The following is a 19612-nucleotide window of genomic DNA, read 5'->3' on the forward strand; positions in this document are numbered from 1 at the left end:
GATCAGCAGCCTAGCCAGGTTCTCTAGCCAGGTTCTAGACACAATCTCCAGCCAAGTTCTGTTTTTTTATTTTTTATTTTATTTTTTTTAGAATTTTTGTGAGTTTATTTAAGCCAAACTGTCAACATATGCCAGGAAACAGAACCTCAAGGAATTGAGATAATGCTCCGGAGAACGGCGGGGTTACATTTGTATTTATACATTTGCAATCAAAGGAGGGACATAAGTGGGTTACATGAAATTCATTGGTGATAGATTGGGGAGGGATAAAGCAAAGCAGGGAAACCCCTGGGATTGGATAAAAGTAAAATGATGGACACATACTTAGGTGGGTGCAGGACTAATTAACATAACAATGAAGGAATTTGTGGTCTCTGTCCTAGGGCCCAGCACATTTGGTTGTGCCCCAGGGGCTCCAGAAAAAGGGAAGTTACAAGTTACCCAGACATTTCAAGGCTGCGTTATCATAGATGCAAAAAGACATATAGGCTCAGTGAAGGTAAAGGTTGACCTTGTCAGTGAAGATACCGGTCTAGGACGTAAGTGCCCACCATCACTGCTCTGAGTTAAAGTTTAATTTCAGACCATCTTTTGTGGTTACTTTAGGTCTCTCAGACTGCCATGCAGGCCTCCCCTGAGCTTGTCAGGTCAGCATGTGGCCCCTTTCGTTCACAATTACCTTCCCTCCATTAAGAGGTCCATAAAAAGGAGCCAACTGAGATCCACAAGGGGAGTCAGCAGGAGCCATGTTTGTTTTCCCCACCCCCCATGATAGGGTTTTGCTGAGGGGCCACTGCTAGGTCCCCACTTGCTCCCCTCCCTTTGGCCTGAGATGGCAGGGCAGTACAGGGGCTCCGAAGGAACAGGTCACGACTCCTCATTCCCAGAATCATCATGGTCATCACAGTCAGCATCTTCCTCCTCCTCCTCCTCTTCATCCTCAATGTCAAGGTCGTACAAGTCGTCATAAAGCCAATCTGAGCTGTTGTCATTGGAAGGCACTTTCGTTTTGATGCAATATTCTGCCAGGGTCGTGGGTACTTTCACTCCATCCTTTTCTGCTTCGGCTTTAGTGGCTGAAACCTGTTTTCTAATGATTTCAGCATATTCTTTGTCTTTTCCTTTACTGTCCCTCCATTTCCTGAACATAACCGAAGCATCCGCATTGGCTGCGGAGAAGATGTTGGGCTCATTAAGCAATGAGATGACACTTAACAGGATAGTCCTGACATTCTGAGTAGGATTCCACCTTTCGGAGTTCAGTTGACCACTCTGTGGGGCATCTACGGGTGGATGAAGAATTGAAATGCATACATGTCCACTCTCATAAATGTTGGGGTGCCACATTTTGGTCAAGAATCTGAAGGTAGGTGGTGAATATGGGTAGTCAATAGGAAATTTAATATGCGCCTTGAAGTAGCCGCCTTCATAGAGGGTGTTGGGGGGTCCGAAGATGGCAACCTCCCAGTTGTAGAGGTCGGACTCATCCACCAGGGTGATCCGGGAACCCTCCACCGGCTCCTCCTGCAGGGACTTGAGCTCCAGCATCAGGGCCTTCTGGGAGCTGGCCATTGTGGCGATGGCGGCGCCTGGCCGGGGCCCCAGTCCTCACACACCAGCTGAGCCGGACCAGGCCCCTCCCCTCGGCTCACCCTCTGACAAGGCCGCACCTGGCCCTGGTCTTCACACACCAGGTGGGCCGGACCAGGCCCCAGACAACCGTGGGCTGGCCCGGGTGCTCCTCACACAGGACGCGGGCCGGACAGGGCCGGGCCTTCTCCTCACAAGGGGGCCAGGTGCAGGGAGAGGGTGAAGGAGTTAGGGGAATTCACTTCCGGTCCTCCCTGCCCCGGAGGGGGCCTCCACTTGGGGGGGAGAGGAGAAAAGGTGGAAGCGGAGAAAGGCGGCAGAGGGCTGGCGATGATGAGGAGAGGGGGCCAGGCCGGCCTGGGAGCGCCACGCTCGTTCTTCTCTGGGGCCGCCGCGGCCGCTGTTTCTCTTTAGAATAGTGCAAATGGGCAATTGTGCACTCACCTAATGAGCAGATCCAGGGCTTTCCGTAGTAGGAAAAATAGGAAGAGGTCAGCTCAAGGATCAAGCCTTGAGGTGTGGTTGCAGTCTCTTCCAGAAGTCTCTCCAGCCAGGTGAGTTCCCAAGACACCCTGTTCTGGAGAAGGTTCCAAGTTCTGTGTTTTATTGTCTTGTTACATCTGTATTTATACCAGTTGATTTTAATCCTATCAATCTCTATTCCAAAGGTTAGGACATTTCTTATCTCCATTCCAGGGAGTAAAGATTATGTAGCTTAAGTGTGATTGTTCATAGTTAAAGTGATTAACTACCCGCCTGGCACTTAGTTAAGGGGTTTTATTCCCTCCCTAACTTCAGGGAAAAACCCTACCTGGGGAAACAACCTTTCTCGGAGAGGTGACCTTGGTTAAAACACATAGCGCCAAGAAGGGGAACAAACATATTAAGAACAGTATGCCATATACGCCAGGTCCCTTGAAATGTATACTGTGCAGATGTTTCTTCCCTGCAGCGACTATGTCAAGCAGCAAGGATGGACCAGCTTCCAGCACTTTTTCTTCTATTTTCTTCCTTGCTCAGGGTTTGCTGTAGGTCTAATGACTCTCTGGGCAGTTTTCTTTCACATGATGGCTCATCATTCCAGGCTCTTTTATCTTAGACATCTACACCTCAACAAATGATAACCTGGAATACAGAAAGAAAAAAAAAAAAAAAGGTAACAAGGAGAATTGTGTGCCTTCTCTTAGATATTTCCATCCAGAAGCAGTATGTGTAACTTTCACTCATATTTCAGAGGCTAAAGTAAGTGCCATAGCCATGCCTAACTTCAAGGATGTGGACAAAGTCCTCTCAAATGTCTAGGTCAGAAAGAAGTGCTGAAAGTATTGGTAAGGTCCAATGTTTACAATGCTATTTTACATAAAAAAAGTCATGCCCTCACCTCCCTACTGTCTGTGTCCATTGTTATGCTTATATGCATGCATACAAGTCCTTTGGTTGCTCTCTTATCCCCCCTCCCCCTCAGCTGCCTTCCCTCTGAGATTTGATGGTCTGTTCAATGTTTCTATGTCTCTGGATCTATTTTTGTTCATCAGTTTAGGTTGTTCATCATACTCCACAAATAAATGAAATCACATATACTCATCCTTCTCTGACTAGCTTATTTCACTTAGCACAATGCTCTCTAGGTCCATCCATGCTGTTTCGAATAGTAAGAGTTCTTTCTTTTTACAACCATGTAGTATTCCATTGTGTAGATGTACCACAGTATTTTAATCCACTCATCTGCTGACAGGCACTTGAGCTGTTTCCAAATCTTAGCTATTGTAAATTGTGCTGCTATGAACATAGGGGTGTATAAATCCTTTCTGATTGGTGTTTCTGGTATCTTGGGATATATTCCTAGAAGTGGGATTACTGGGTCAAATGGGAGTTCCATTTTTAATTTTTTGAGGAAACGCCATACTGCTTTCCACAGTGGCTGAACCAGTCTGCATTCCCACCAGCAGTGCATGAGGGTTCCTTTTATTCTACATCCTCACCAGTACACGTTTGTTGATTTGTTGATGATAGCCATTCTGACTGATGGGGGGGGGGGCGGGGGGGAGTGGCTGGGGAGAGGTCAATTGGGGGAAAAGGAGACATATGTAATACTTTCAACAATAAAAAATTTAAATTTTTTTAAAAATTAAAAACTTCAGTACTGGCTGGTGTGGCTCAGTTGGTTGAAGCGCTTTTCCATACACCAAAAGGCTGCACGTGTGGAAGTCAACCCATTGGTGTTTCTCTCTCATGTTGATGATTCATTCCCTCTCTCTCGCTCCCTCCCTCCCTCTCTAAAATCAATTTTAAAAAATAAAACGTAAAAAAACCTTCAAGTCTGTATCAAAGAATGGGGCTGAAATTATGAACAGAGGTGGAACTTGGGCCACCAATAAGCAAACCCCTCTGCCTGCCCTGCTTCCATTCATGTTGTGTTTTGTATGTTGGGGGAGGTGGAGTTAAAAAATCCCGAGTTCAGATATGTCAAAGTCAAGATACTTCAATCTAAGTGGAGTGTCAAATAAGTAGTTAAATCAGAAAGTCAGAGGACAGGCCTGGGCTGGAGATTTAATCTGGGAGACTAAATGCATATCTACAGTTGGATATGAGAGTGTGAAGCCCAAGAGTGGTCCAGCTTGGTGGTTAGGGATAAGAAAATGTGGAGAGGATAATTAGAAGGCAGTTGTGGACAGAACCCTGCTGACAACCAAAATTAAGGGGAGGGGTTCTAAAAAGGAGACTGAAGAGGAACAGAGAGGAAGGGGGAGAATTAAGAGAGAGAGTGAAATTGTTAAAACTAAGGGAAAAGAGCTTTAAACGCTATGTGTTTCTGCTCTGATCAAAGCAAACCCCTGTCCTTGTGCTCTGGATCCTGCCCCTTTTGTTGTCAGTTCCTCTCTCTTGGGTGGCCTTTCTAAACACTGTCACATTACAAAGCTTTAAGCACACGGATGTCCTTTCATGACTCCAACATCCCAAGTCCTTCAGTGCCTTTGCACTTACTCTTCCTTCTGCCTGGCAGGCTTTCCCCCAAGTTTTCTAACAATTAACTCTTTGTAAGTCTCAGCTTAAATGTCATCTTACCAAAGAGGCCTTCTTTGATCACACTATGTAAAGCAGTTCTCCATCCCCACCTGGTGCCATGGGTGCTTGTCTTAGTCCATTCAGGCTGCTATTTAGAAAATGCCATAAGCTCAGTGGCTTATACACAACAAACATTTATTTTTCACAGTTATGGAGGCTGGAAAGTCAGACTATGGCTCTGACAGATTGGGTATCTAGTGAGGATCTACTTTCTGGCTCACAGAAGATGCATTTTCACTATGTCTTTACATGGTGGAAGGGGGCAAGGGATCTGTGAGAGGTTCCTTGAAAGTACACTGTGAGTATCCACCCCACTACAAAAAAGCTACAAGAGGATATAAGGAAATCTTAATTGGGGGAGAGGTGGCGTTTAGGAGCGTAAGGAGTGGTCATTTCCTCCTAAACTATTACATTTTCAGCAATTGTGAGATAGTATGTTGGTAGCAGAGTTGTTAATAATATGATGTAAGTAACATTTGAGCAAGCGGTCTGAAATTCAATTGCAGTGCAAGCAGGGAAGCTAATCAAAGGTTGGCATTTTTATAAGTGCTTGCTGCCCCACCAAAGCTGTGGGGCTCAGCATCCCCCTTGCTCTGGCCCCAGGCCAGTTTACTCTGATGTCATAACCTGGCTACACCTTTGAGGCAGGACCTCCTCTATCTATATGTCACAGTGCCTAGGACGGTGTCAAACACATAGAAGTGCCTAGGACGGTGTCAAACACAAAGTGGGTGCTCAATAATTACTGAATAAACATTAACACCTGCACATGCTGCAGAGAGCTTAGGTTCAGGCTGAAAATCACACGATTTCAACATGGAGAAGTTCACTGGTAACCTCAGGGGGGGCCGTTTGCAGTTGGGTATTGGCAAAATGGCCAGAGTGCAGGGAGGGAATAGGAAGAGAAGAGAGGAAGTGTAGCCAGGGAGACTGCTCTTTCTAGAAGCTTGGTTGCGAAGGGAAAAAAGAAAAGGACAGTAATTACAAGATGCAAAATGACGAGAGAGTTTTGTTTTGTTTTAAAAGGTAGCAACTTCAACTTTTATATATATATTTCATGAGAATAGAACCAGTAATGAAAGAATGGAACATGTATGGGAGGGAATAGATAACGGATGGTGTGTAGACAAGAGCAAAGTTAGCACATATAAGACAAAGAATTCCCTTTCCTCTGGGATAGCAAGGAAGTAAGGATAGGTTGGGGTGGGGGGTAGGAAGCTGAAGGAATGGGCTTGCCACTGGCCGTTATTTTCTTTCTAAACAGAGAAAGCTCAGAAGTAATTGTCCTTTTCAATTTCTCCTCTTAACCAACTTAATTCTGCTCCATGTTTGTTCCTTCCCAGCTTCACTTTTGACGGTATGCTTTGTCTGTCAACTACTCCCTGTTCTGGATCCACCTGCAGCCCCTACCTTCTCTGGAGTAGTGTATTAACATGGCCAGTCTTCTGGAACTACCCTGTCCTTTAATACCAAATGACAAAGTCTTCCATCCTGTGAAACTGTAGGATTTCCAGGCTTTTATCTGATTTTTCTAAGTATTAACGAGGATTCCCATAGAATATTCTCACATTTCACACACTTCATCACCTTACTTCTGTAATATGGTTCCAATTGGTGTAATAATCCAGCCCAAAGATGGACACAAACTTCTCCTGTAACTCCCTAAAATAGAACATATTTTAAACAAGATTTAAAAAAAATTTTTTTTATTGATTTTAGAGAAAAAGGGAGAGGGAAAGAGAGAGAAAAACATCGATGAGAGAGAATCATTGATTGGCTGCCTTCTGTATGCCCCACAGTGGGGATCTAGCCCACAACACTGGCATGTGCCCTGACTGGGAATCAAACCGTGACCTCCTGGTTCATAGGTCGATGCTCAACCACTGAACCATGCTGGCTGGGCTAAACAAGATTTTATTTGAACATTTAAGGATAATAGAAATGGATGACAAGAAAGAAAAGTAAAAAAAGTATTGAAATGTCCAGCCCATTCTGTTCCTGCTCTAAAGATTATTTTCTCAGATGTCAGAAAAGCCTAATAGCAAAAACATTATTGCTTTTCCTTACCACATAAAAAACTTGCTAAAACCCCTCCCTATCTGAACTTTTCTGCACTTCGAACCAAGTTTCTGTCTCTCTGTCAGCTGTCTGTTTCTTTGTCCATCCCTGCAAGTTTCCTCCCATAGCACACAAAAATCTCTAGCCTTCCACAGGCCCTTCTCCAAGTCACACCCTGCTCCGCAAAACAAAGCTGGAGGAACACATTTCTGGGAAACAAAAGCCCCAGTTGTTAGTCAAACCTGACCAAGCATCACGCCACCACACCCCAATACTAAACAGGAGGGCTTCTCAAAGTCTCTCTGCAGAGAAATCTACTCCAGTCTGGGAATCAAACCAGAACACGTTTGACTTGTAGTTGTTTTAGATATGCTTCTGGTAATTATTATGGATCAAATACTTAGTTTGTGGGTCACATATATTTATATCTATATATGCACATTGTCTTGTTACCACTGCAGTTCTATTTCTGCCTCTTCATATGACTTCCAAGTTTCTGGTGGAATACAGCATACCGTATTAAGTGGGAGCTGGTGCCACCTAGTGGACATCATCTCCTAAACAGCTTCGAGTCCAGGATTTTTTCTCTGCTGGTGATCAAGATGAAGAAGGTGACTAACATTCATTAAGTGCTTATTATTTATTAGGCATTGTGTTAGATGTCATGTTAATCTATTTAAATTCATTGTCTAACTTAACCTCCAAAGCAACACTAGGAGGTGGGAACAACTATCACTACTTTGCAAAATATGTTAAGTGAGACAAGGAAACCTTGAGTTGCCTAAGGTCACTCAGAGTTAAAGTTCCAGAGCCCTTCATTAACATAAAACACTGAGTCAATTCTATCGATGGTTTCGTGCAGGGGTCGGCAAACTTTTTGACTCGAGGGCCACAATGGGTTCTTAAACTGGACCGGAGGGCCGGAACAAAAGCATGGATGGAGTGTTTGTGTGAACTAATATAAATTCAAAGTAAACATTATTACATAAAAGGGCACGGTCTTTTTTTTTTTTTAGTTTTATTCACTTCAAACGGCTGCGGCAGGCCGTAGTTTGCCCACGGCTGGTTTAGTACAATGCTCTATGATAGATGCTATTTTAATAGAAATAGTCTAATTTTAATTCATTTTACTTGAATTTGATATAACAAAAGAACAAGAGGTAAAAATATTTTTCTTTAATATGAGGAATATTACTTTGTAAGAACTCTTTCTAGGTTAAGAAATTATGAAAAGTTTCAGGAGTTATTAATATTTTAAATTACTTTTTAATTTTAGGCATTAAAGGTAGACAACCCATGAAAAGTTAATACTCACGTGCTTTCTGTCACCTCTCCATAGTTTTTCATTGCATATTTATTTTGTTCAGGTTTATATCATTCACATTTTGTTCTGTAACCATAATTGTTTAGTATTGATAAAGTTATATATCTAAACCAGTTATATTTCACTAGAATGTAAGTTTAACAGAGGCAGGATGGGTTATTTGCTCTGTTCACTGGTATATTAAAATGATGAGAAGAGTATGTGGCACTAATAAGTACTTGTTGAATAAATTATTTACCACGGTTATTCAGTCTTACTTTAAAATTTTAATTTCTCTTCTAATTGGCTGGATTTCTCTGTTGTATATGTGTATATGTATAAACACACACACACTGTAGGGTTTTTTCTCCCTCAAGAAAAGCTCGGACATGCCATGCTGCTTGAGTTCCTTCTGTTTGAAGACGTTGACTGTTATCTTCTGGCATTAGATAATCTTTTCTCATTTTATCTAGTGAACTCTGAATATTGGTGTAATAAATGGTCACTAATTCTTTATAATCCTAGTGGTCAGTGCCCTCCTATCATAAGTAGCTTAAAAAAATGATTTTAGAGAGCGGAATTGGGAAAGAGAGAGAAACATTGATGTGAGAAGCAATGATTGTCTGCCTCCCACTTGCACCCAACTATGTGCCCTGATCAGGAATTGAACCTGCCACCTTTCAGTTTATGGGACAATGCTCCAACCAACTGATCCACACCAGCCAGGGCTAATTAGCTAGTTTTTTAAAAAACATATTTTTATTGACTTCAGAGAAAAAGGGAGAGGGAGAGAGAAATAGAAACATCATTGATCCACCACCTCCTGTATACCCACACTGTGGATAGAGCCCACAATCCACGTATATGCCCTGATCAGGCAGGAATTGAACCATGACCTCCTGGTTCATAGGTCAACACTCAACCACTAAGCCATGCCGGTAGGCCAATTAGCTATTTTTTATTGTGAGCTTTTATTCATTTGCCACATTTATTTGTGAGCAAAAGTTAAATTTTTATTTTGATAGGGCCATATTACTAGTATCTCTGATGATATTCTTCAGTAAGTCACCAAGTATTTTGTGAGCACCGTCTGCTAAAAAGTGTGGATCATAGAAATAGTAGAGGCTCGGTGCACAGAAGCACTGCTGCTGAGTCGGGAGAGCTCCTACAGCCACAGCTGCGCTCGCCAACCGTGAGCCCAGCCTCTGGCTGAGCGGCGCTCCCCCTGTGGGAGTGCAATGACCACCAGGGGGCAGCTCCTGCGTTGAGTGTCTGACCCCTGGTGATCGGTGCGCATCACAGAGATTGGTTGACCAGTCGTAATGATTGCTTAGGCTCCTATATATATATATATATATATATATATATATATATAGAGAGAGAGAGAGAGAGAGAGAGAGAGAGAGAGAGATGGCCAATGAACACTAATCCTCATGGAGCCTGTCTTGTACAGTAGATAGAATAAGTATATTGCCACAATATAGAGTGTGATGTCTTCAAAGAAACACAGTCCCTGGATGTTCTAAAGGAGCAATAATTACTAAGAAGAATGAAGCAAATATTTATTAAAAACCTGTTATTTGGCAAGCAATAAAGAGCTTTCACAGACATTATTGCCTTTGATCATCAGGACAACTCTGTAAGGAAAGTTATCATTATCCCCATTTTATTGATACAAAAATTAAGCTTAAGTAATTGACAAATTATCACACAGAAAAAGCTGACATTTGAACCCAGTTCTGCCTAATTCCAAAGCTCTTTCTCTACTATATATATTACTTGTTGGAAGAATGAGTTAGAGAAGGCTTGATGAAGAAAGTGGCATATGAACAAGTGTCTTGTTCGATAGGTAGGTTTAAGATGGGAATCACAAATCCGTGCCTGGTATTTTCCTCAACTGAGGGACTGATAGGTATTAAATCTACTACCAAGAAATTGTTTTGGGGAGAATCCAAGATGGCTGCAGAATAGGTGGAAGCTACACTCACCTGCTCCAGTTCCAAACTGGATTTACAGCTAAATTATAGAGCAATCAACTTGAATAACCAACTGAAAGCTAGCTGAAATGAAATATAAGGATTTACAGAAGAAGCCACATAGACACTGGTAAGAAGGGTGGAGATGCAGAAAGGACTGGCCCCAGAACCCACATGTGAGAGGTGAGAAGCTTGAGGGATATCTCAGCTACAATACCCTTTCTCTCTGAAATCAACACAAAAATATATTTTTTAAAAAGTGGCAACATCCACATCACAGGGGTACCAGAAGAAGACCAGAGTAAGCAAGACACAGAGTACCTGTCTGAAGAAATAATGGCCGAAAACTTCCCTAACCTGGTGAAGGAAAAAGGCACACAAATTCAGGAAGCACAGAGTCCCAATCAAGAAGACACCCACACCAAGACACATCATAATTAAAATACCAAAGGTTAAAGACAAAGAGAGACTCTTAAGGCCATAACAAGAGACAGAAAAGGTCACTACACAATACTAAAGGGACTGATCCAACAAGAGGATATGACTCTTGAACACATATGCACTCAACATAGGAGTGCTAAATATATGAAGAAAATATTCATGGACATATGGACACTGAGAGATCACAACAATATAATCACAGTAGGGGATTTTAACACTTCACTGATGCCAATGGAGAGATCTTCCAGACAAAAAAAAATCTACAGGGAACAGCAACCTTAAACACTACACTGGATCAGATGAATATAATTGATATTTACAGAACATTTCATCTCAAAGGAGCAGAATATACATTCTTCTCAAGCACACATGGAACATTCTTGAAGATAAACCACATGTGTTAGGACACAACGTAAGTCTTAATAAATTCCTGAAGACTGAAATCATATCAAGCATCTTCTCTGATCACATTGGTCTGAAACTAGAAATCAACTACAATTAGAAAATTGAAAAACATTCAAACACCCAGAGGCTAACTAGCATGTTATTAAACAATGAATGGGTTAACAATGAGATCAGTGAAGAAATAAAAACTTCCTGGAAATAAATGAAAATGAGCACAAAAGAACCCAAAATCTATTGGACATAGTAAAAGGAGTCCTGAGAATGAAGTTCATAGCATTAAAGACCTACCTTAAGAAACAAGAAAAATCTCAAATAAACAATCTAACCCTACAACTAAAAGAATTAGAAAGGGAACAACAAGAAAAGTCCAGAGTAAGTAGACCGAAGAAATTAATAAAGATCAGAGCAGAAATAAGTGACATAGAGACTAAAAGAACAATATAAAAGATCAATGATGAACCTTCAACCACACTCACTAAGAAACAAAGAGAGAAGACCCATACAAATAAAATCAGAAATGAAAGAGAAGTAGCAACTGATGTCACAGAAATACAAAGGATTCTAGGAAAATAGTAGGAACAACTATATGACAACAAACTGGACAACCTGGGTGAAATGGATAAATTCCTTGAAACAAACAATCTTCCAAAACTCAATCAAGAAGAATCAGAAAACCTGAACAGGCTGATAACAACTAATGAAATGGAAGCAGAAATCAAAAGACTCCCAGCAAACAAACAAAAGTCCTGCAACAAATGGCTTCACAGGTGAGTTTTATCAAACATTCCAAGAAGAACTAATACCTATCCTTCTCAACCTAACTACAAAAATTCAAGAGGAGGGAAGACTTCCAAGGTCTTTTTACAAGCCAGCGTTATTCTAATTCCAAGACCAGACAAAGAAACTACAAAGAAAGTTACAGGCCTGTATCCCTCAATAGAATATTAGCAAATCAGATCCAGCAATACATTAAAGAGATGATATACCATGGCCAAGTGGGATTTATTCCAGGATGCAAGGCTTGTATAGTATCTGCAAATCAATAAACGTGATACATTACATAAACAAAATGAAGGGAACTCTGGCTTTTCAGTCAATTGTTTTTCTCTTACATCTAACAGTATTAATTCACTCCCCCCACCCTTTAAGATTTGCTCATTGCTTTTTAATATATCACTCAAAATTATGTCATTTATATATCATGCTAGAATTTGTTCATATGTTCCTTAACTGTTACTTTGAAATCTTACTTTTCAAGGTTCTTTACAATTATACCTTCTTCTATTTTTCAGTACTTCAAAGCATGGATCAGCAGTACAACTCAAGCTGATCGATGTCCTCTATAGAAGCTGTAACAGCTTTCCTGTCTGTGCTGTTACTCTCTCCTGTTTGAGATGCCTCCTTCAGTGCTCTCCTCTTTAAATCCAACCTGTTAACCAAGGCTCGGCTTAAATCCCCTCATAAAGCTTACTTAACTATCCTCAGTCCTACTGCTCCTCATTTTCTCTGAATGTAGGTAGCACTGCATTCCCTCAAAACACACAGAATTTAATTATGTTTTTAATTATTTCTACAAATGCTAGCCTGTGTGGTACTTAAGTTAGGGACTATTATTTATACAGTTCTTACTTTCTGCAGCCTTAGGCACTACAGAGTGACACAACTGAAACAGCATTAAGGAGATGAAGGTGAATGTCCTGACGGTGTATTGAGGAGTTTTGAACAAGTTCTTGGGAAAACAAGCTCTCTGATGCCATCCTATATTAATCCTGGCATAAATAGTGCTATGTGAAAGGAAAGCTAGCAAAACATCCTGAAGAACACTGGCTTGTAATTCATAAGATATCAGGTCTGTCACTGAGATGAAAATATGCACCTCAGTGCTTCAGATTGTCTATCATGATGATGTTTTGTTTTTGAAAGCTTAGGATAGTACCCTGCTATAAAATAAATGTGAATGTCAACTTTCAATAAAGCAACTGCGACCGATTACAGCATGCAGGTCACCAACAATAGACACCAGGGTGTAGCAGTAAAATATAAGTCTGTATATAGTTTCACTTATCAATTTAGGTAAAGAGAATACTTTGTCTCACTATTACTGCGCTGGTAAGTGAGGCAACTAGAATTAAGGGAGAAATGAATATAAAGCACAGATGCTAAAGCAATGCATGAAAACAACAGATGCCAAATCAAGTTAAGTCAACAAATGTTTATCTAACATTTTATCTTCAGGGAATTTAAAATAAGTGAGTCTTCCCTCAGTAAACTTTCATAACTTGATGGACCATACAACGCTGACAAAACTTCTGATTTACTGATTATGTAAAATACAGTTTGAAGGTTCTTTTTCATTGTAATTCTTTAAATATTAGCATCAGCCCGAACCGGTTTGGTTCAGTGGATAGAGCGTCGGCCTGCAGACTTAAAGGACCCAGGTTCGATTCCGGTCAAGGGCATGTACCCAGTTTGGGCTGTGCAGGAGGCAGCTGATCGATGTTTCTCTCTCATCGATGTTTCTAACTCTCTCTCCCTCTCCCTTCCTCTCTGTAAAAAAAAAAAAAAAAATCAATAAAATATATTAAAAAATAAAAATAAATATTAGCATCAGCGGACAGTGATATCATTCAGAACCTGGATTTGCATCCACCTGAAGCATGGCCCATAGGCTAACTATGAGAATAGAAAAAAAATAAAAAGGGCTCTTTCTCGGTGAAAACTCCCTTCTTTTATACCCCAAATTGGTGAAATGCCTGATCACATCAGTACTGCATCATCTCCAAAACAAAAAATTAGCCCAGCCATTGAAAGCATCTTGAAAACCACTCAGTAATTCAGAAACTTACATTTTAAAAGTTACCTGTAGGCAGAGGTAACTTTGATCCCTCATTGCCCTTTCTTGTGAGTGTACTGAACTTGTTCATCAAGCTGCAGGCAGGATGGAGTGGCAGAGCGCTGATGCTGTCATCGGAGGCTGTTGCTACCCGCACCGATCGAGCTCACTGCTGCACACACGCTCTCCGGAGTTCCCGGCCACGGAAAGCATTTCTGTAAAGAGGCCGACATCACCTCCTCTTTACCTAGGAACCCCGGCACCGAAAGCGTGCATAGCCCAGGAACGATGTCGTCACCAAGGGAGGACACGAATAGAACCCAAATCCCTCGACTCCCCAGCTTGTGTTTCCCACTAATTGTGCTCCTTCCTTTCTGCTCGCTCAAGGCCAGCAGGTGTCCAGGGCTGGAGCAGGGAGCCGGCGCCCATAAGCCGGGCCCGCGAGGTGGAGGCTGCGCTCAAGTTCCCCGGGAGCCGCGCGTCGGCGCTGCCCTTTGTTCTGGCCGAGAACCATGCAAGCGGCGGCCACCGTCAGCCCCCGGGACCAAGAGCTGGAACTAGGTACTGCCAGTTGTGGCAACTCTCTCTTCCTCTGTTCAGGCCTTTCCTTTTCAGCCTCCCCCTTCCCGCCAGCCCCACACGCTGCCCCCACCGCCCCCCGCACTCACTGCGGGGTGTCCCCCGGGCGGCTGCGCTGCGCGCGCCTTTAGCCTGAGCCCGAGCCCGCGTCCGGTCCTTAGGATGCGCGCTCGGGGGCTTCCTAGCGGCGCGAGCGTTTTTCGCTGGAAAATGAATGCTGGTCGCGCCTTACGAATGTGTTGCAATGGTTAGGAACGTAAGAGGTGGGAACCGGGTCTGTGCAGCTTCCCACGACAAAGCGGCCTTTAGACAGTAAGCTTGGAGCCTTTCTCTCCAGCTGCGCGCCGCACGCAGCGCAGCCATCCTCGGGGCAGCGACCTCCCCGCGGAGGACGCCGTCCAAAGCGCGCGTGTTTACACTCTTCCCCGACCTGGGGGAGGAGACAGGCGCTCCAGGACCCCGGGGGGATTCCTAACCGTTGCTCCACCCACGGGGCGGGGCGGGGCCAGCCCAACGGCCGAGCCTGCGCAGTGGGCCTGGTGGCTCAAGGGCGCCGGCGTACTCGGAGTCCCAGAATGCAACGCACCGCGGGGGCGGGCTTCCGCCTTACCTGCCGCGAGCTCAGCCCACCGGCTACGACCGCTCTCCCCCTCCCCCGCTCCCGCCGGCCGCCTTTCCGCAGTGAAAGGCTACTTCCTCTCGAAGCACGTGAGCAGGAGCCGTAGCGACCTCAGCCTCGAAGCTCTTCGCGTCCTCGCTCGCTCTTCCTCGCCCGAACTATGCCTGACTCCCTTACCGGAGTCGGGTAGGGTACGCGAGAGCGCGCAGCCCTCGGAAGCCAAGGCCGGGGCCGCCGGGTCGCACTTCCGCCTCCCGGGCTCCGGAAGGTAGAGCGCACGCGCTCCCGGCGACTCCGGCGCAGTTGACTTCCGCTCCCACTGTGCTCCGCGAGCCGAATCATGGATCACACTGGTAAGGAGGCGGAGGCAGTGGGGGGTCCCGGTACCAAGCCCCCTTGGCCGGCCTGGGACTGGTCGCCTAGCGGGCACAGGGGGGTTGTGCTCGGCCTGCAGCGCTGGGGTGTGGCGGCGAGAGAGGAATCTCACGGAACCCGCCCCGTGCCCGGCCAGCGCCTGCTGCTTCCCGGCCTACCCTCCGGTGTGGTACCCACAGCCTCGGTGCCGGCAGCAGCCGCTGCTGCTCTAAGGTTCCGCTGAGCTCCGAGCCCGAGCTGCGGGCGGCGCGGGCCCTGCCCTGCCTTCTGGGGACTGGCGGGTAGATTGCCATCTCGGAGTCGGGGAAGCCTCGGGGTGCTGGGGAGTCGATGCGCGAGCGGGCGCCGGAGACTTCCTGCTGTCTCCGCCCGCTTTGCGCGGCTGCGCCCGCGGTCTCCGCCGGTGGTGAATTGCATCCCCGGTCCTTCGTGGACTGGAGGTGGGAGAAGGGAATCGGAGGTGGCTTTCGGAGTGATACTCGGGCCAGCTTTTCCACCCAGACCCCAAGCGTGCTCCGTGCATCGGCTGTGGTCCTTACTCATCATTTGGGTACATTTACAAAGGAGAGCTTAAAGTCAAGACGTTCACATCCCTTTCTCCACGTAATGGCTCCACTCCTCGTTATGTTTTTTTTTTTGTTTTGTTTTGTTTTTGCTTTTGCTTCCTTGTGGCATTTGGTTTGGAGTTAAAAAGCGCTCCATATAGTTGTGTCAATCATGTGGCAAGGAGGGAAAATGGGCTTTTCCCTGTACGAAGTGTTGGTTGGGATGTCTTCAGTGATCAAACAAATATATTTATATGCCAGCTCCCTGTAGGCCTGGAGATGGAATGATAGAATGGTAAACAAGACGGAGTAAGTTATTGCTGTCATAGGGATTACATTCTATTACAAACTTTAAAGACCCCCCAATTTTACAGATCGTAAGTTCTTTGAAGACAATAAGCGGATGCTGTAGTGAAGACTAACTGGGAGGGCCCTTCAGAAGGTCTTTCTGTAAGGGTTACGTTTATAGTTTGATGACGAAGCCAGCTGTGGAATAAATCTGGAGGACAGCAAGTAGAAAGACAAATAGCAAAAAAATAGAGAAGACCAGTTTGCTGCAGCTTAGTTATTAGCAAGAGGGAAAGAGCTCTCGGCTGAGATTGGAAAGGAGGGTTGGAGTCAGCCTGTGCAAGACTTTGAAGGCCATTGCAAAGATTTGAATTTTCAGTGCAATATGAAGCCATTGAACAGAAGTGAGGAGAAACACAATCTTTTAAAAGTATAATAGGTTCTATGGAGAATGGTATGAAAGAGGGAGGTAAGAATAATAGAAAATAGACAATTTAGGAGGTGATTGCAGCAAACTAGAAGGGAGGCTTGGTTTAGTAAAGGTGGCTCTGTTTAGTGAAAATGGAAATGGGTAGATTCAATCAGTATTTCGGGGTTAGTACTTAAGCACGTGCGGATGGGCTGGTTTGGATGTATGTGAGAGAAAGGAGAGATGCCTATGTTTTAGGTTTGAGTTGGGAAAAACGTGGGAGAAAAACAAGCTTTTTTTAAGGGGTAGAGATGATTCATGGGAATTTGGGAGCAAGATTTTGGACTGCTAAGTAAGAGATATACATTGAGAGTCATACAAGGGGAGATGTCAAAAGAAAGATTTGAGCTGAAAAGCACGTATTTGGGACTTGTACTGCAGAGTTGATATTTTAAGATATGAGGATGGACAAGATCACTTGAGGAAAGGGAATACAGAAGAGAGGAGGTCCTAGACCCCAGGCTCTAAGGAACTCTCATACTAGTTTGAAAATACAGACTTGAAAGTCTGGAATCTTGATGTTATAGAGTAGTAAACATCGAAGGTTAGCAAAATAAAAAGTTGCTTAAGAAAGTGAATGTCATGCTAACATGAAAATATTCACCGATGAGCTGACCACTTAAAAAATGAGTTCCTACTAGATAATCCCTGCTGCTTAACACTAGCTTCTTTTCTATTCTTGTAGTTAATATTGTTATATCCTTTATGTTTCATACCAGGCAGCAGTATCAAATGCTTATATAGATTGTGATTACAAAGCTTACGAAAGAATCAGGTTTTCATGAAATTCATAAACTATTTGAGTCACAAATAAAGTCATTGGCAAGTGAGGAAATACCTGTTAGCCAATTAATTGAAGACATTATGACATGGTAGGCATCTCAGAAGAATGATTTTAATAATAAAGGATTAAGAGATGCCCTTGAAATTGATGAAACCCTAGAATTTATACAGAAATGAGATTTTATGATCACGCTGAAAAAGTCAAACATATAATGAAGGCTACCCTGTGGTGCCCTAATAGAATTCTGCTGGTAAAATTACTCTCAGAAACTTCTAGTTAACACTCGATTCATTCTTTGCTCATTCTAAGAATTAGCACTTAGTTGTAACTAGCCTAAATTTTGTAAAGTATTTCTTGGTTCCTTTAAAATTCTAAATATACTTAAAAAAAACCCCACCTATATAATATAAAAGTGTTATTACTTGTTAAAGTGGGTTTACCTAAAATGGCCAGTTATATCCTTAGTTCTCACTTTCTTTGTAATATCCAAAGACTTTGTTATTATGGGCTTTGTGTTTTTAGTTGTCATATTCAAAAGGAAATTGTTCTGTATGTTCTGATTCTTAAACCAAAAAACCCAAGACAGACCCAGAATGAGCAGGCAGTGATATATTAAGAGGCAGCAGGCTCTTGAAAGTATTGGTAGACTAAGCAAGTATCAGTACTGACTTCAAGTGTTCAGGGTGATGATGTCAAAAGGACTTGGAATGTTGGCATTTTGATCATTCACCAAGAAAACCATTAAGAGTCCTTTAAATATCTGAAGGGAAAATTTGAACTGTTAACTCTCTGTCTACAACTTGCTTTTTAATTATTGGAAAATTAGGAATACCTTTGAGCAAAAGAAAAAAAATTCATCTGTCATATCTGTCTTTTGGCAGTTACATTGCTTGTAGGTAGTTACACTTAAATAAGCAGCTAATGTGAAAGCAGATGAAATAACATTATTCAACTTAACACATTTAGTGAAGTGTTGAAAGTTGATCAAGTTGGGTTTATCTGAACTCAAGATTTTAGCTGTCCATGTAATTCCTTTTCCATGAATTTTGTAAGTAATAGTAGAAATGAGAATGAAAGATATTTAAATTATTAAGGACCTCTTTTGAATTTTGTTCTACATATTTTCAGAAAGAGTATAAATCATTATTGTGAATTTAATTTGTAATCCTACTAGCCTTGTAGGTCATTAGTTATTTCTAAATTTGGCTTTCCTGAATGTAATGTCCTCAGCTTGGCTGTCAATTTTGATTGTACTATCTCCTACAGTGGCAGTTAAACAGCCTGTTCAATAATTTGTCATGTTATAAACATTGCTATTTTAAAAAACTATTTTTAGTTTCATTTCCTACTTTGTGGTACTTCCCTTCATGTCTTTAGTAGGCAAAGGTATTTTGTTGTAATAGCTTGTCATAGACTTGAAAAGGTGACTTTTACGCTTCAAATGGAGTCAGTTCTATGAAATAATGCTACTGTTACTCATGGGATGAGTTAATTTATTTCTTAGTCAATAACAAGTGGGGACTTAGAACGTGTCAGTTGTTCAGATGTAGTGGAAGTGCAGAAACCTTGCATCTTCCTGAGCTAATTTTCCATTGCAATGCTGATTGAGAATAAGAGTCATGTGAACATACAGAAATGTTATGGCATGGATACCTTATTGCATCTTCCTACTAGTAAATGGTATGACAATTTTTACTATGTTTCCATATGCGTTTTAGAAAAACTATTTTACACTTAAGGTAATAATCATCTTCCTTAAACCACACTTCAGGTCGATGCATTATTTACTTTTACCATTGTCAATGTTAGTTTTGTGTTTTCAGCTTTATTGATTGCCCTGATGTAGATTCAGTTTACTAAATTTATTGAGTGCCTACTTTGCATGTTTGATGGAGATGGGGATGCTTTTCTTTCTATTTCTCCTCCTTTCTCTTACTTTTTCCTTTAAAATATCTCTCAAGTTACTTTAAGACAGAAATGCTTATCTTGGGCTTATGAAGGGTTTTATGTTTCTATAAACCCCTCTGGAATTACATGAAAAATTTTATTGTCTACATTTTTAGGAAGAGTTTTATAACTTTTGTCAACTTTTTGAAAGGTTCCATGTCTCAAAAAGCACTTCTTTAAAGGGTTTATCCAAAATAGAGAAAATTAGCACTTAAATTTACATAACAAAGTATTTAAAATCTGAACCCAGATATTCAAACCTTGATAATGATGGGTATGCTGCTTTAATACCTGCAATAGAAGAATCTTCAAAAAGAAAAACTAACAGAAATTA

General features: G+C 42.5%; 2 protein-coding genes across 5 annotated transcripts in view; one reads left to right on the top strand and one right to left on the bottom strand.

Annotated features, from left to right (window-relative positions):
• LOC308526624 (ubiquitin-conjugating enzyme E2 R2-like) lies at window positions 1-15133 on the bottom strand. Of its 4 annotated transcripts, none has more exons than XM_081101778.1 (3): window positions 14862-15133; window positions 13700-13887; window positions 1-2715 (listed from the first exon to the last, which is right to left on the bottom strand). In XM_081101778.1, exon 3 carries the CDS (start codon window positions 1570-1572, stop codon window positions 868-870), a length of 705 nt encoding a protein of 234 aa, XP_080957904.1. In that variant the 5' UTR covers window positions 1573-2715; window positions 13700-13887; window positions 14862-15133; the 3' UTR covers window positions 1-867. The 4 variants fall into 4 exon arrangements, with proteins under 4 accessions (XP_080957904.1, XP_080957903.1, XP_080957906.1 ...); XM_081101777.1 differs by having other exon boundaries at window positions 13686-13887; XM_081101780.1 differs by lacking the exon at window positions 14862-15133 and adding an exon at window positions 14341-14385.
• The window catches only part of CBLL1 (Cbl proto-oncogene like 1), a 15567-nt gene continuing 10773 nt past the window's right edge, over window positions 14819-19612 (top strand). The window contains exon 1 of the mRNA XM_081101776.1: window positions 14819-15223. Coding sequence (XP_080957902.1) covers window positions 15211-15223 — 13 coding nt within the window. The 5' untranslated portion in view covers window positions 14819-15210. The remainder of the gene's footprint in view (window positions 15224-19612) is intronic.

The sequence above is a fragment of the Myotis nattereri genome (assembly GCF_964212035.1).
Source record: "Myotis nattereri genome assembly, chromosome: 11".
Taxonomy (NCBI): domain Eukaryota; kingdom Metazoa; phylum Chordata; class Mammalia; order Chiroptera; family Vespertilionidae; genus Myotis; species Myotis nattereri.